This window comes from Gopherus flavomarginatus, chromosome 5 (genome assembly GCF_025201925.1).
Source record: "Gopherus flavomarginatus isolate rGopFla2 chromosome 5, rGopFla2.mat.asm, whole genome shotgun sequence".
In the NCBI taxonomy this organism is placed as follows: domain Eukaryota; kingdom Metazoa; phylum Chordata; order Testudines; family Testudinidae; genus Gopherus; species Gopherus flavomarginatus.
This window is the reverse complement of record NC_066621.1, coordinates 101,896,420-101,913,928: the sequence shown is the minus strand read 5'-3', so window position 1 is coordinate 101,913,928 and position 17,509 is coordinate 101,896,420. Positions and strand designations below refer to the sequence as shown.

Below are 17,509 nucleotides of genomic sequence, written 5' to 3'. Positions count from 1 at the left end.
CTAGGTTTTCATACTGCTGTATTTTCCTGTTTCTTATAGTGCATTATCATATACTGTAGGTATATGAATGTGAGAAGCACAACCAATTTCCCAAGAGTGGCAAATAAATTCATAATTTGATAAAATGGTAAACAAAAGGAATAAAAATTGGTAACTCTGTATAATGCATGCTGAACTTTAAGAAAGATTTTTCCCTTGAAATCACATTAATTATCTGTCACTTACAGGCAGCGTCCAGCACTTGGTGAGTGCTTAGCATCCCTTGCAGCAGCCATTCCAGTAGCATTCCTTGAACCTTCTCTGAACAGTTACAACCCACTCTCTGTCTTCAACACAAAAACTGCCAGAGAGAGAGCCAGTAAGTACTGTACTTCAGAATATAATGTGCTGCACTTCAGGTAATGGGGAGAAATCTAAACAATGAGAAAAATAAAAGTGTGGTTGAGTAAATAACTCTCCTGCTCTTCCATTGCTTGCTATTCGGGCCCTTGCTACACAGTGGTTAAAGCTGGACTGGCGCAGCTTCCCTTACCTGTTTTTCTGAACATTGAGTTTGGATTCTTTTTATAAAATTGTGCTCTATTATACTTAGGGGTTAGTCTAAGGGCACATCTGCACTACAAAATCTGAGTAGAGACACACATGCCTGACACTGTTCAGTGCATACAGGGCATAACAGGTTTTGGAGGCAGGGGGGCAAAGATTTGCCTTTATAAACAGAAAACAAAGTTTTTTATATCCAGGATTAAGGAATCTTCTTGTGGCCTTCATCAGTATTTTTGTGCCATTGTAGTTGGGAACCTGTGTTGGACTTTGACCCCAACCATGTGGATCCCTAGCCAGATTGACAGAACAGGATCAGTTCCACATGATTTGTAGGGCTCCACTATCCCTGGCAGCATGACTGGCTCTCATGGCACACTCTAACTCTCTTCACCTCAGTCAGTGATACATATGACATTTGCTGTCTGCCAAAATAAAATAAATCAATTCCAGACTGTTTCCCACAAAAATCCATCAATTCTAGGGTGAGCAGATGTCCTGATTTTATAGGGACAGTCCCAATTTTTGGCTTTTTTTCTTATATAGGCTCCTATTGCCCCTCCCCCTCCACCCCCCCACCCCCACCCCCGTCCGGATTTTTCACACTTGCTGTTTGGTCACCCTAATCAATTCCCTATTGCTCTTCCTCCTCTTCAGACCACCACCCTTCCAAAACAAACAAAAACAAACCCATCATGAAAGCAACTGCCTGTAGCTTCCCTACCTGGGAGTTATATATAAAAAAAAAAGTAGCAGCGGGGGCAGGCAAGTTGTTCTGACATGCCTGGCAGTGGAGTAGCCTGGATGATCAGTTGGGAAATTAGCTGTCTAAGTGGGCAGGTCTCTGATTAATGTATGGGGGTGGAACAGGGAATCCAAGTTCCCTCATCAAGCCTCTATTTAGAGTCCATGTCAGGGTTGGGTAGATAGTAGTATCAGGAGATGGGTAAGCTGCACTGTGACAAACACATACAGATCATGTTTCTAAGCTACAAACTAATTTTTTTCACTGGTTGCATTCAGCTGTTATTATTTAATTCAAGTTTCTGTCTTTGAAATGTAACTGACTAATCTCCACTTTTCATGGAGAGTGGCAGCATGATCTAGTGAAGGAGATTGAGTCTGGGAGCTAGGAACAAGTTATTTCTGATCTCAGCTGGGACACTGAATCACTGGGCATATCACTTAACCTCTCTTTGCCTGTTTCCCCAACTGTAAAATGGGGATAATAGTATACTAACTCACAGGAGAGTTGTGAGTAATTATTATTTGTCCAGCACTTTGAAAACATAACATACTAGATCAGCCGTATGGCTAAATCCTCGGTCCTGCACCTAGCCCATGTAGCTGGGCTGGACAGCAGCTAGCTCTGTGGGGGTAGGAATCATCCCATCTACCTTTCAGAGAGCTCCACAGCCTACAGACTAATGTACTACCTTGGTAAAATGTGGCATTTGGGATGATCACATTCCCACTCCCTAAATCCTGTAACAGCCATGCACAGCAGAAGGGGCAAGATTCAATCCTAATTACTTATTTTATTTAACTCCTAATTCTTTGTTTTAAAAACATTTAGACCTTGAAAAAACACAACAAATACCGTACTTAAATTAAACATTGTTTTCTACCCTAATATGCAGTTTTAGGTATGCCAGATACAGTTGAAGAGATGTGTCCAGATATCCCTCAGCTAGATGGATTAATGAAGGAAATTAATGATTTAGCAGAGTCTGGGGCCAGGTACACTGAAATGCCCCACGTGATTGAGGTTATCTTACCCATGCTATGCAACTATTTATCCTACTGGTGGGAAAGAGGGTCTGAGAAAATGCCTAAAAGTGCTGGACCCTGCTGTACAATGGTAACCTCTGAGCAACTCAGCATCATTCTGGGAAACATTCTGAAAATCATCAACAACAACCTGGGAATAGATGAAGCATCTTGGATGAAGAGAATTGCAGGTAGCTGTACTAAACATGATTTTTTTAAGATTAATTGCATCTAACTATTTGCTATCACCATAGGCGTAGTATTTAATTTGTTTACCACCATTTACTTTACTGTTATATAGTGGTATGTAATAGCTAATAACAAGGAATTCAGAATATTATATAAATACAAATAATATAAATATTAATAGGAGGAAGCAGTTTTGGTTTTCAAAAGGTTTTATTTACATGTATGTGGTGCCATCAAAAATGTGCCTAGTGCCACACACACGAATATAGGAAGATAAGGTACATGAATCAAATTGCTTATAGCATAGCAAGGCAAAAACACAGAAAATGTGAGGAAAGGGGCCGTAAAATAAATATGGTCTGAAGAATCCAATTAGAAGTCTAAGTTCCAGATGACTATGCCACATCAAGGTGCCCTAGTTGGCCAACTGATCACAAAGCCCAGTGCTCGCAGGATCTGGCCCTATATTAACTTAAGGGGAGTATTGTGTAGTATTTACAGCATGGTTTTTAGGAGCTCAAGAGACCTGTGTTATGTTGGTAATTCTTCTATGAACTAGCTCTGTGACCTTGAGCAAGTTTATCCTCTCTGTCTCTTTGTTTCCATCTATGAAAGTGATGAAATAACAATACCGCTTAGCACTTCAATAGCTTTTTGTCATATTCAGATTACTTTACAGATGCTATCAAACTGAACTTCACAATATTTCTGACAGGAAAATATTTGTATTATCAATTTCTGTAAAATTGGAGTGATATTTTGACTGATTCAGAGAGGTGTGAGTTACCCAAGGCCATAATTGGATTAGGTAACAAATCTAGGTTTATAATTGATGCATTCCAGATTCCCAGTTACATGCTATCATCACTAGGTTGTACCTCTCTATATAACAACTACCTCACAACGTTGCTGTGATGCTTTATTATTGGGTATTAGATGCTCCAAGATCATTGGATGAAAAAGTGCTATAGAAATAAAAAGCGTTAGCATTAACAAGATTAAAACAATTGGGAATTTCTTTTTTTTTTTTTAAATGTGCAGTTTATGCCCAGCCTATCATCAGTAAAGCCAGGCCTGATCTGTTGAAAACCCACTTTATTCCAACCCTGGAGAAACTAAAGAAGAAAGCCATAAAGATAGTAATGGAGGAGGAACAGCTAAGAGCAGATAGTAAAAGTGATACCCAAGAAGCAGAGCTACTCATTCTAGATGAGTTTGCAGTTCTTTGCCGAGACCTCTATGCCTTCTATCCAATGCTGATACGTTATGTAGACAACAACAGGTGAGAAAATATAGTATTAATAATTCAACAGATCAATTTATTTTGAATCTGGAGTTAAAAAAGACAGAGTGCTATGAACTTAATAGAATGCTGATTTGAAGCTCTGAATATCATATAGGTCTTTAATTGTTAGAATGACATATTTTAAAATTTCACCCACATAAAAATCTATATGCTTTATTTTTTCTTTGCATTTTAAAATGTTTTCTAGGTCCGTAACAGTAATAATAGCCAATGGGAGTGGCATTTCCAGACTGTTCATGTCAGATGGAATACAGCATCCCACAGTAGCTAAAGACAGTGATGTGCCACTCTAAAATCAAAGGGAGGATTTAGATAATTTATTATATCTCTGATGGAGACACCCTCTATGGATAGTGCCACATCATCTGCACCAGAGATAATTATACCTGAGACTCTGAAATCTTCTGGAAAACATTTTTTTAAATTTTTGGAATGGCCATGATTTCAACAAGTATTAAGTGTTCTAAATAATTTACTGGGGATGGTACTTTTCAAGCATTCCACCAAATACTTTAACCTCTTTCTCCATTTCAAATTACAAAGTCTGAACACTGCATTATTGTACATTATTAGTATATAATCAGTCTATTTTTCAGGAACAAATATAAATATGGCTGTACTTACACACACACACACACACACACACACACACACACACACACACACACACACACACACACACACACACACACACACACACACACACACACATATGTATGGGGTCACCAAATGAAATTAATAGGCAGCAGATCTTCACACAACACAAAGTCAACCTGTGGAACTCTTTGCCAGAGGATTTTGTGAAGGCCAAGACTATAACAGGGTTCAAAAAAGAACTAGACAAATTCATGGAGGTTAAGTCCATAAATGGCTATTAACCAGGATGGGCAAGATGGAAGCTGCTTTGCCAGAAGCTGGGAATGAGCGACAGGGAATGGATCACTTGATTACCTGTTCTGTTCATTCCCTCTCGGGCACCTGACATTGGCTGCTGTCAGAAGACAGGATACTGGGCTAGATGCACCTTTGGTCTGACCCAGTATGGCTGTTCTTATGTTCTTATATATTGCAAAAACTGTGTTTAAAAGAAGATTATTGTAATTACAAAGTCAAGCACTCGGAAGTTTTGATATGCCTGTTTTAAGGTTGCATGTTAGAGTGATTTTTTTTGTTTGTATGTTTGAATGAAAGAACACCTCTGTCTATGGATCTCATATCTCTCAGTATTGACCCTTTGGCACCAACCTTGACACCTGATGTGTCAGTGCCCAGAGCTCTGGCATCAAGTGTCTTGGTATCAGAAGCACCTCTATTCTGATCACCTTGGAACCACGTTCTTCTGTACCCAGTACCTTAGTACCAGCTATTTCGGTATCCAATCTATATTCAGTATCAATTCACTCATCTGTGAGCATGGTACCAGACTCATCTCTTCTTGAGAGAGTGAAGATAGTGATATCCAAGACACCCCGCTTCTGAGTTATCAGAGGTCTGCCCAGTACTGATATCTCCCTGTCAGAGACTAGGCACTTCCAACAGAATGCTCCTCCCTTGAAGGAAACCCATCTCCTCATCGTCATTTAGTCACAGGAGAGAGTCGTCTCCCACCCATCCATATTTCCCCTCTTGGGTAGCCCAAAGAAAGTCAGGAAGGAATTCTTGAGAGGATTCTGAGAGGTAGCAGAAAGAGACCTGGAACTCATAGGGAGCATCCCTCCTGATACCAACTCAGTGTTCATAACCCTACTAACCATGGCCCTGTAGGATGACCTACGGCAGGAGTTCCCAAACTTGGTTCATGGCTTGTTCAAGGTAAACCACTGATGGGCCACAAGATGCTTTGTTTATGTTGTGTATTTGGTTGTCATGGTAATAGAATCTTGTGTTGCTGTGGCAACTGAGTCGGATTATTAGGGGATAGCCCAGCCTGTTTGGCTGGCTGTTGGTTAGGTCTGTGTGTAGCAATAAATGGCCGCTCCAAGGTTTACAGCTCTCTGTGTCTCCAGTGATTTCTTCCTAAAGTTGCTACCCCCAAGGATATAACTACATGGCGACGAGCATGGGATCTCTGTGCCGCCTCAGCAACAGAAGGAAGTAGAAGTTAAGATACAAAAACAAACAAACAAACCTTGTTTGCTGCTGGAAGGGGGTGAGAACTGGCTTGTTTGCACTGACTGTGAAACTGAAACTAAAACCATGGCTACACTTACAGGGCCACTGGAACCTTTTGAGGAGACTGTAGTGCAATGGCATGTATATACCCAGCGTTTTGAGCTTTTTGTTATTGCAAATGACATTACAGAAGCAAAAAAGGTGCCAATATTCTTAAGTGTTGTAGGGGCTAAGACCTACTCCCTGCTATGCAGCTTACTACACCCTGTTAAGCCAGAGACCAAATCTTACGGTGACATTGTGGAAATCCTGGGGTCCCATTTTAATCCCAAACTACTGGTAATTGCTGAAAGATACAGGTTCCACAAAAGAGACCAGAAAGGAGATGAAACAGTTGTACAATTTGTAGCAACTTTGAGAAAGCTGGCAGAACACTGTGTGAATTTAAGGAGATATTAAATGAGGCCCTACATGACAGGTTAGTGTGTGGCCTGCACAGTGAAGCTATACGGAAGCTCCTATTGACAGAGGCTCAGCTTACTTACAGAAGGCCATTGATATTGCTGTCTCCATGGAACTGGCTACAAAGGAGGCACAATCCACCAATGCATCCCCTAGGGTGCATAAGGTGTCACAAGAACCTACCCATAAAACTGTGGGGAGTCAGGAATGTTACCGCTGTGGTAAGCCGGGTCATCGTGCATCAGAATGCTGGTGTAAGGACCTAGTGTGTTGATACTGTGGCAAAAAGGGACACATTGAGTATGCCTGTAAACAAAAGAAAAAAGGCCTGTGGTCTGGCTGACCCAAAAGGGAAATCTGCATACCCTAGAGCAGACCCAGGATGACCAGGGAGATACCTCCTCACAAGAAGAAGAGCCACTCCACGTTTTGTCTTTGGCAGTGGGCTCACATGAATACTGGGTAACCTCATTGGACGGCAAATCTATGCGCATGGAACTGGATACTGGTGCAGCCGTCTCACTGGTCTCAGAGACTGTATATAGAGAAAAGCTACAGCATCTTCCACTTAAAGCAACAAAAACAGTGCTGAAGACATATACGGGAGAAGCTGTGCCCATGTTGGGCACTACTGATGTTAAGGTGGAGCTCAATGGACAGGCTGCTAAATTGCCACTGTTTGGGTAGGTCTTGGCTTAGGAAGATTCAGCTGAATTGGGCGGAAGTGCACCGAGTGACTAAAGAAGAAACCGGCCTGACCACTATACTAAGGAAACATGCTACTGTTTTTGGAGAGGATCTGGGAACTATGAAGGGAATCACTGTGACATTGAACATTAAACCTGACCAAAATATCTGAAAGCCAGAACTGTGCCATATGCCATCAGGCCGAAAGTCGAAGCGGACCTGGAGTGCCTGGTCACAAATGGAGTCCTAATACCAGTTACCCATAGCCCCTGGGCAACTCCTATTGTTCCAATAGTGAAGAAAGATGGCTCCCTCCGGATCTGTGGTGATTTTAAAGTCACTGTCAACCCAGTGTTATGTGCAGAGCAATACCCGCTTCCCCGCATCGATGACCTCTTCGCAGACCTGGCTAGGGGACAAAAGTTCAGTAAGATTGATGTGAGTCAGGCATATTTACAGGTGCACGTTGATGAAAAGTCCCAAGAGCTGTTGACTATTGTGACGCATAAGGGGCTTTATCGATACTGTCACCTACCCTTCGGAATAACGTCTGCTCCCGCCCTGTTCCAGAGGGCTATGGACCAGATCTTGTGTGGCTTGCCAGGAGTCCAGTGCTGTCTGGATGATATCCTTGTCACTGGAAGGAATGAGGAAGATCACCTAAGGAATGTAGAGGCTACCCTACAAAGACTGGAAGAGTATGGACTGCAAGTCCGCAAAGACAAGTGTGAATTCTTCCAGCCCTCTGTTGACTATTTGGCACACATCATTGATGCTACAGGTCTTCGTAAGGCCCCTGCTAAGGTTAAGGCTATTGTGGAGGCTCCCCCTCCTCAAAATGTTAACCAACTTCTCTTGTTTCTAGGACTATTGAACTATTATGGAAAGTTTATCTCACAGTTAGCTATACTGCTAAAACCACTTCATGAACTCCTTGGGCAGAACAAAGCCTGGAAGTGGATGGAAGCCTGTGATGATGCATTTAACAAAGCTAAGGATGCATTGCTAAATTCTGAAGTTCTGACTCACTTTGATCCATCCTTACCCCTACAGTTGGCCTGCGATGCATCTCCTTATGGAGTGGGAGCAGTCGTGTCACACATTATGCCTTCGGGAGAAGAGAGACCTATTGCTTTTGCTTCACGCACTCTAAGCAAGGCGGAAACTAACTATGCCCAAATTGAACGTGAGGCATTGGGAATTGTTTCTGGAATTTGGAAGTTTCATCAGTACCTGTTCGGACAGAAGTTTACTCTTCTCACTGACCATCGACCCTTGACTTCAATTTTTGGACCCCACACAGGCATTCCTCCATTAGCCGCTAGTCATATGCAATGGTGGGCATTGGTGCTTTCCGCGCACACATATGAAATCAAATATAGGAAATCCACTCTGCATGGCAATGCAGATGGTCTCTCAAGACGGCCGTTGCCCATCAACCATCAAGATATTGCCCAGAAGGAAATCTTTTACTTTGAACAAGTAGAGAATACACCTATCACCGCTATTCAGGTAAAGAATGCAACTCGAGTTGACCCAATATTGTCCCAAGTTATGGACCTGGTGATGCATGGAACATCTCGGCGAACCTCTCTGGTCTCCCCTGACCTTGTTACCTACGTGTCCAGGAGGACGGAGTTATCAATCCAATCTGGTTGTTTGTTGTGGGGGAGACGTGTCATTATCCCACCACCACTGAGATCACAGATGTTAGAACAGCTCCATTCCGGTCACTGTGGAATAATGCTCATGAAGGAAATTGCACGAAGCTATTTTTGGTGGCCTGGGTTGGACAGTGCTATTGAAGAGAAGGCAAGAGCTTGTATGTCATGTCAGAGTGTGAGGAATGCACCCCAGTGGGCACCCCTACATCCATGGAACTGGCCTGAAAAGCCATAGCAATGTATTCACGTTGACTTCGCTGGCCCCCTTGAAGGAAGCATGTTCTTGGTGGTAGTAGATGCCCATTCTAAATGGCCAGTAGTATCTATAATGCAGTCCACTACTGCAGAGAGTACTATCCAAAAACTATGAGGACTCTTTAGTCATTTCGGTCTGTCAGAACAACTTGTGAGTGACAACGGACCGCAGTTCATCTCTCAGGAGTTTCAAAAGTTTATGAAGGCAAATGGGATACAGCACATCACTTCAGCACCATATCATACATCCACTAATGGATTAGCTGAAAGATTTGTGCAGACAATGAAACAAGCTTTGAAATCGGCAAGGGGACAATTATTCATTCAAAAGCGTCTGGACACCTTCTTACTATCCTACAGAAACACACCTCATGCTACGACCAAGGCATTCCCGGCCTTTCTAATGATGGGACGACAGCTGCACACTTGCTTTGATCTGCTGAAACCTTCTGAACCCCTACAAATTGTGCAACGTCAGCAGCAAGATCAAGTCATCAGGCGTGCAGCCAGAGCAAAAGACCAAACCTTTAGCCTAGGACAGCCGATTTTGGCTCGGAATTATACTTATGGAGCTAAATGGGTCCCTGCCACTGTCATCGCTCAAACGGGACCTGTTTCCTACACAGTCCAGACTGCAGAGGATCTCACCTGGCGGCAACATGTCGATCAGCTGCTGCCAGGTCATACCAGTCTTCAGGACACATCGTCGGTTGAGTTGCCTGACTTCACCACCTCCAGCGAGTCACCTGTTCCTGACTTTTCCCCTCCATTATTGCCAGGGGCAGAGATACCTCTCTGCCCGGCACGAGCTGATACCCCATCCTCACCCCTTCGCCCTACTAACCCTGAGCCTGTTGTCAGGCTCGCGCCCAAGACACTCTCGGGTGCAACAACACCAGAAGTCCGCCGTAAGCCACCTAGAAACAGAAGGCCTCCTCATCAGCTGGATCTTTAACTAGGGCGAACCCACGGTTATGGGGAAAAATAATCCCCGGGGTTTAGCCGGGAATGGAGGCAGTCTACCCTCCTTCTCTAGTTAGTGTTTGTTTTATTTTGGGGACATTCTTATTAAGGGGGAGGAATATGTTATGTATTTGGTTATCATGGTAATAGAATCTTGTGTTGCTATGGCAACTGAGTCAGATTATTAGGGGATAGCCCAGCCTGTTTGGCTGGCTGTTGGTTAGATCTGTGTGTAGCAGTAAATGGCTGCTGCAAGGTTTGCAGCTCTCTGTGTCTCCAGTGATTTCTTCCTAAAGTTGCTGCCTCCAAGGATATAACAGTTTACCTGAGTGTCCGCAGGTACGGCTGCTCGCAGCTCCCAGTGTCTGTGGTTCACCATTCCCGGCCAATGGGAGCTACGGGAAGCAGCACAGGCTGGGCCACCACTTCCCGCAGCTCCCATTGGCCGGGAACAGAGAACTGCAGCCACAGGGAGCTACAAGTGGCCGTACCTGTAGACGCTCAGGTAAACAAAGAGTCTCGCGGCCCGCCAGGGGCTTACTCTGAACAAGCCGTGGACCATGTTTGGGAACCCCGACCTAGGGTGTGCAGTCAAATTCTACAATGGTTGCATCATCTGCTGTTTCAAGAGCTAGATCCCCCTCCTCAAAGAAGCAGAATAGGTCATCCTAGCCAGGCCAGATAGTACAGCCTGCGGTCCTGGAAGGGCAGGAGGATGGAAGCGAAGAAGAGCATCAAGTGCAAGGGGAAGAACTACTGGTCCCCAATGTGATCGCATCTGGATGAGGCAGTGAACCTTTCTATGTCTGCCTCAGAGGAGGACTTCAAGCTGTCCCAGAGACCCTGGATATACCAATGGAAATGATAAAGACAAAACCACAAACTCCTGGACATCTTACACTTTTCCATGCCCAGCAGGCTCATGATGGCCATAAATGAAGGACAGTGGGAGCCTGCAAAAGATCCATGCCACATGCAAATGCCCATCCTTGCCACATCAAAGTGAGCTGACCAGGAGGTGTCAGATCCCTTCCATGAGATTTGAATACTTTTATTCCCACTCAGTAGTGGGTTTACTTGCAATGTGACTGCTGTCCAGAAAACAGAAGAGCAGGGATCTCCCAAATCTACACCTAGAGAGAAGGACCTGAAGAAATGAGACCATCATCTCCTCTTGATGTTATTTTTGAAGCTTGTGCACAAATTGAAACACCTTCTCATTTTAAGTAGTCATACTTAGAAAGGAGGACCTGATAATAAGCCACATGTTATTTGGAGTCTGGTTGATATGGACTCAACGGGCAGTGATCAATGGCTCGATGTCTAGTTGGCAGCCAGTATCAAGCAAAAGATCAGTCCTGGGGCTGGGTTTGTTCAATATCTTCATTAATGATCTGAATGATCGGATGGATTGCACCCTCAGCAAGTTTATTGATGACACTAAGCTGGGGGGAGAGGTAGATATGCTGGAGGGTAGGGATAGGGTCCAGAGTGACCTAGGCAAATTGGAGGACTGGGCCAAAAGAAGTCTGATGAGGGTCAACAAGGACAAGTGCAGAGTCCTGCACTTAGGATGGAAGAATCCCATACACTGCTACAGGCTGGAGACCGACTGGATAAGTGGCTGTTCTGCAGAAAAGAACCTGCAGATTACAGTGGACAAGAAGCTGGATATGAGTCAACAGTGTGCGCTTGTGGCCAAGAAGGCTAATGGCATATTGAGTTGTATTAGTAGGAGCACTGCCAGCAGATCGAAGAAAGTGATTATTCCCCTCTGTTCGACACTGGGGAGGCCACATCTGGAGTATTGAGTCCAGTTTTGGGCGCCCACCATAGAAAGGATGCAGACAAATTGGAGAGTGTCCAACAGAGGGCAACGAGATTAGGGGGCTGGGGCACATGATGTATGAGGAGAGGCTGAGGGAACTGAAGTTATTTAGTCTGCAGAAGAGAAGAGTGAGGGGATTTGATAGCAGCCTTCAACTACCTGAAGGAGGGTTTCAAAGAGGATGGAGCTAGTGGTGGCAGATGACAGAACAAGGAGCAATGGTCTCAAGTTGCAGTGGAGGAGGTCTAGTTTGGATATTAAGAGAAATTATTTCACTAGGAGGGAAGTGAAGCACTGGAATGGGTTACCTAGGGAGGTGGTGGAATCTCCATCCTTAGAGGTTTTTAAGACTCGGCTTGACAAAGCCCTGACTGGGACGATTTAGTTGAGGTTGGTCCTGCTTTGAGCAGGGGCTTGGACTAGATGATCTCCTGGGGTCTTTTCCAACTCTAATCTTCTATGATTCTATGATAAGTATAACTTATGCATAAAAATGTTGGTGCATTGCAAATTATATCACACCAGTTGCTCGATACCTTCCCAGTCTTCGGAATACTTTGGCAGATCAACTCAGCACACACTTCTCAACAATAACTCATGGTCTGTCGAATATTAAGTCCAGAACATGTTTCTTAAGTGGGAATTCCAAGAAATAGACATGTTTGCTACACAACAGAGCAACAAGTGTCAAACATTTTTTCTAGTGGGGATTTCTGTCCAGGCTCCCTGACCAGGTACCTGAATACTGGGACTTATGTATGCCTTTCTACTGATTCCCATGATACAATGGTTCAGAGGCAACACATAGGTCTGATGATTATGATAGCTTCAGCAAGGGCCGGGTAGTACTGGTATTTGGACCTAATTAACATTTCTGTGCAGCCACTGAACACCTTGCCAGCTCTTCCTGACGTAGTCTCGCAGAATAATGGTTAGATCCTGCACCCAGATTCAACCTCCTTACATACAACAGCTTGGATGCTAGTTGGATAACATCCACCAAAAAAGGCTGTTCCAGAATGAAATTCAGAATGTTCTGTTCCAAAGCAGGAAAGCCTCAACTAGACTGACTGTTTGCTTCTGTTTGGGGATCCCAGCACCATCTGTCTTGCTTCATAACAGTCCAATATTGCAGAAATGGATATCTGCTAGCCATGGTACAATCTAGACTTTCTGTCAGCTCCATATGGGTCTATCTAACAGGAATATCTGCATATTACACTCTTATCTAAGACCATACTGTATTTTCCCACCCTAAAGTGGTAACATACATTAAGGCCTCATTCGTATTTCTCCTTTTGTTTACCATCCCCTTCTCTCCCTTGGCACCTCCATATAGTACTAGCAGGATTGATGTGTCCCCATTAGAGCCCTTAGCAACCTATACCATCTGACAGTGAAGGCTGCCTTTTTAGTGGCCATTACAGCAGGTCAAAGAATAGGGAAGATTCAGGCCTTCATAGCGGGTTGCCTTACATACTGTTTCATAAGGACATGGTCACACTCAGGCCTTATCCCAAGGATCTTTCAGAATTCCATGTAAATTAATTTATATCCCAGTATTCTCCCCAAAGACTCACTCTTCCTCAGGGGAACCTAAACTTCATATATTGTAAGGGCACTGTCATTTTACATTGACAGGACAAAACTATTCAGGAACACCCTGGACTATTTATAGCCTTTTCAGAGAGGGTTAAAGGGCAGGGATTATCCCTTCAGAGGCATTATCTAAGTGGGTCGTTGAGTGCTAGCAAAGTTATATCCACCTAGCCACTTTAGAGTTCATTCCACTAGAGCTTAGGCAGCCTTTGCTGCTGCCTGTTTGAAGAATTTCCTTGTTTCTGAAATCTTACCCCTGGAGGAATTCTGTGCCACTGGGCATTCACAAAATTCATGTCCCCCACAGAAAATAGATTTAGCCAGAGAGAGGCTACAAGTACACATTTCGCCCACCAGGGGCTGCTTTGGCCCCAGAACAGAGGGCAGCTGACTCAGGGAGGGGGCAGTGGCTGTGTTCCTCACAGCATCCTGCCTGCAGGGCCAAGTGAGGAAGCATGGAATGTGGTGGGGACAGACTGAGCAGGGTACTCAGGGATGCTGGGGTCACATCAACTGTGATTAAGAATGGCTAGTCAGGGGGGGAGACTGGGATGGGGTCACAGGACCTAATGGGGTGACAGCATTGAGCCAGGAGCTGAATAGGAGTGGGGGTGATGGGACACATGGGGATGGGGGGGAAGAGGTGGCTGAGGGGGGTTGAGGGACACTTGGGGATAAGGGGAAGTGAAGTGCAGGAACACAAGGGAATGGGCAGATGTGACTGACTGAATCGGAAAGACTAGGGGTCAGCCAGGGTCTGCAGGTGGGAGGCGTCCCAGCTCCCTAACAATCTCTCCTTTGCCCCCCAACCCTCATACTTCTCCCACCCACATCTAACAACCCTCCAGGTTCTCTCCCAGGCAATTACTTCACTTTGCCTCAGCTCCTCCATTACCCCTGACTTCCCAAGCCTTTGCACTGCTTCTGAGGGATGCAGGAAAAGTGTTTCTGTATTGTAGTTTAAATGAATTATTACTCAAAGTTCTGTATTAATATACCTATTAAGGAAGGCATTTGTCATAAAAAACCAAACATTTCCTGAATCTTTTTTGTTACAGACATACTTGCTGACAGGTATTTTGAAATAAATTACCAAAAATAATTGAAACTGGTATGATTATATTATTTTGACAAATAAAATATGCAGAATTTTAATATGTGCACAGAATTTGTAGTTCTTGGCACAGAATTCCCCAAGGAGTAATATCTGTAGGAGGGGCTACATAGATCTCAGTCCACGCCTTTACAAGACACATTGTTAGAGACTTCCAGATCAGAAGCTCACTTTGCTATGGCTGTTCTGGAATCAGTGCTTAAGCAGGATTCCTACTCCCCACCTTCAAACAGACAGACAACCACTTGTCAATCACCAAGCATAGAATTCCTGTGGACAATCACTTGAAGAAAGAACAGTCACTTACTTACTGTACAGTAAGTGGTACTGTGAGATATATTTTCCAGATGGATTCCACAAACTGCCCTTCTTTCCTGCTACTATGGAATCCTGCCCCTCTGGGGTTGTGTGTTGGTGAGGGCACTGAGGGATGGTTAGGCCCATTCTGCCCTTTATGCTCTTGGGTGGAGGGGCATGGGAACATCTAGAAGGCAGGTGTGGCCCCAATGAACACTGGTGGCCAAAAGAATCTGGTCTCACACAAATGGGGTGAAGGCGTACCGAGAGTGGAATCTATTTGTGCAACATATCTCAGAGAACTGCAGTACTGTAAGGTAAGTAACCGAGATAAGTAGCCATTCTTTTCTGCAGCCGAGCATCTCCACAGTTCTGGATGTCCGCGCTGCTCTCCTCTCTCTGCACCTCCTGGAGGCTGATCAGCGTTTAGCGCCGCACAGTCTGGCTATGGCCCCACTGCTCCTGCTTGCTCCCAGACTCTGCCTCTGCAACAGCAGACAGTGGCAGTTTCTTTTGTTCCCTTCCTTACTCTTTCTGTATTAACTTTTCTGCCCCATTTTTGGGGGCAGTGGGAAGCAGTGTTTTCCTTCCTCAGCATCCCTCCTCCTCCTTAAGTCAGTTAACCCTTTGGTGGTTTAACCCTCCCTGAGATTTCACTGCAGGATCTCCCTGATGGCTACTCTGCCTCTTGCAGGCTTGGCAGAGCAGCCAAGCAAGCACCAGGTAAAATCTAAGTAGTATTCTATGTGTGAGGCAGCCTTCCCAGGCTTGGCAATGACAAGTTGTTCCCAGTGTACGCCCAACCTTCTGTCCCTAGCTCCAATTATGAATCAGATGGGCAAGGGGGATGCCCTACCTGCTGACACACCAGTGAGGGAACAATGGACCAGGAACCCCAGTGAAGAGCAAGAAGAGGCTCCAAAAGCGAGGAGAACTCTGACCATTCAACTGAGAGACTAAATCCAGAGCAGAAATAGGAGACACTTGTGAGGCCACAAGTCCCTCTCCCTAAAGTGGGTTCTTAGTGTTCTGGGGAAAGAATCAGGATTTCTAATCAGCTCCCTTCCCTCCCAAGCTGACCAGAAGGGCTCTGACAGTGAGTGCCTCCCAGTGGAATGGGACCCAATGGGGGGATTCCAAGACAGACCTCACCAGGCTGTAAGGAGAGCAAGCCACAAAAAGGCCTCACCAAAGCTGAAGCAGACATTCTACACACGCAAAGTTCACAGAAAAGGTTCAAAATCCTAAAAAGGGAAGGGGAGGAGGCAAAATAAAAATCTAGGAGATAAGAATCCTCTGACCTCCTTCTCCACTGAGGAAGGTGAGCTGTCTCACTCTGAAATTGCTCTGGACAGGCTCCTGCGAGTAAGTTTCAGAGTAAATTTCTCCCCTCAACATCTTTCCCTGAGGCTGAAATATCTCTTCAGTCCTTCTTCGAGGAGGTGATTAGTATTGAATGGAACAAGCGCGATAAGGGCAAGCACATTAACAACAGTGACCTCAAGATCTAGCTGTAATGTCCCTCGCCAAGGATATGGTTATTCTCTCAGAAAGGGAGTTCTTCATTAATGACCCCAGGGATAGAAAGATGGAGACTGCTCTCAGAAAGGGCTTTGAAGCCTCCTCCGCCACCCTCCCTGCATCTCTGGCAGCCACATGCTTTGCAGGAACATCTCTTTCATGGCTGGAAGAGCTCAAATCCCTTAAAGACAGAGATCATGCTGATTTTGGCTCCACTTTAAAGACAGTCTCCCTAGCAACAGTGTTTGTCGCTGATACTTTAGAGGATGCAATGAAGTTCTCAGCCTATGCCAGGGCCTCCATCTCAGTAGCCAGGTGCCACTTATGGCTCCAGCCCTGGAAGGTGAGATGTTCACTCTAATCAAGTGCTATGCTTGGCCAAGTTTACAGGTTCCCTCCTTTTTGGAGAAAAGGGCTAGGTATGGTGGTAGCTGACCGTGCAGCAAATCTAAAGTGTCTTTTTCTTCCCCTCTAAGTGCCCTCACAAGGGAATATAGACCAGCCTTCAAGGAGAGAGGCATTCCTTTCTCTCCTCATCCTCACAGAGGTACCAGAAAAGGGACGGCAGATTCCTCAAGGGAAAACAATGGAATCAAGGTCCAGGGGCAAAGTCCAGAGGGACCTCAGCCCTTGCAAAATCCACTTTGACAAAGATTGCATAGGCTTCCCTCCAGAGCTGAAATAGCAGGGTTTCCCATTTTCTAGAGGACTGGTTTTCAATGACAACAGACAAGTGGGTTGGGGAAATTGTGAGCCAGGGCTACTCCATCAAGCTTCAGGCTGCACCCCATCCATTCTTCATCCAGTTACCATCTCCAACAACTCCATAAAACACAATCTGATCCAGGATGAAATATGTCATCTTCTGGTTATGGGAGTCACAGAGAGTGTTTCCACAGAAAAACGGTTTTCTTGGTTCCACTTCTGCTCCATCTTCTTAAATCTTCATAAATCGTTTAGATAATGGCAGAGAAAGTAAACTTATAAAGTTTGCGAATAATATAAAGCTGGGAGGAGTAGGAAGTGCTTTGGAGGATAGGGTTAAAATTCAAAATGATCTGGACAAACTGGAAAAATGGTCTGAAGTAAATAGGATGACATTCAAGAAGGACAAGTGCAAAGTACTCCATTTAGGAAGGAACAATCAATTGCACACATACAAAATAGGAAATGACTGCCTAGGAAGGAGTAATGCGGAA

At 44.7% G+C, this 17,509-nt stretch overlaps 1 protein-coding gene across 15 annotated transcripts in view; it reads left to right on the top strand.

The window, feature by feature from the left end:
* The window catches only part of RYR3 (ryanodine receptor 3), a 630,986-nt gene that overhangs the window by 472,166 nt on the left and 141,311 nt on the right, over positions 1-17,509 (top strand). For all 15 annotated transcript variants that reach the window (XM_050954773.1, XM_050954774.1, XM_050954771.1 and 12 more), the window contains 3 exons: positions 228-358; positions 2,184-2,504; positions 3,544-3,784. In XM_050954773.1, the coding sequence (XP_050810730.1) occupies positions 228-358; positions 2,184-2,504; positions 3,544-3,784 (693 nt within the window). The remainder of the gene's footprint in view (positions 1-227; positions 359-2,183; positions 2,505-3,543; positions 3,785-17,509) is intronic.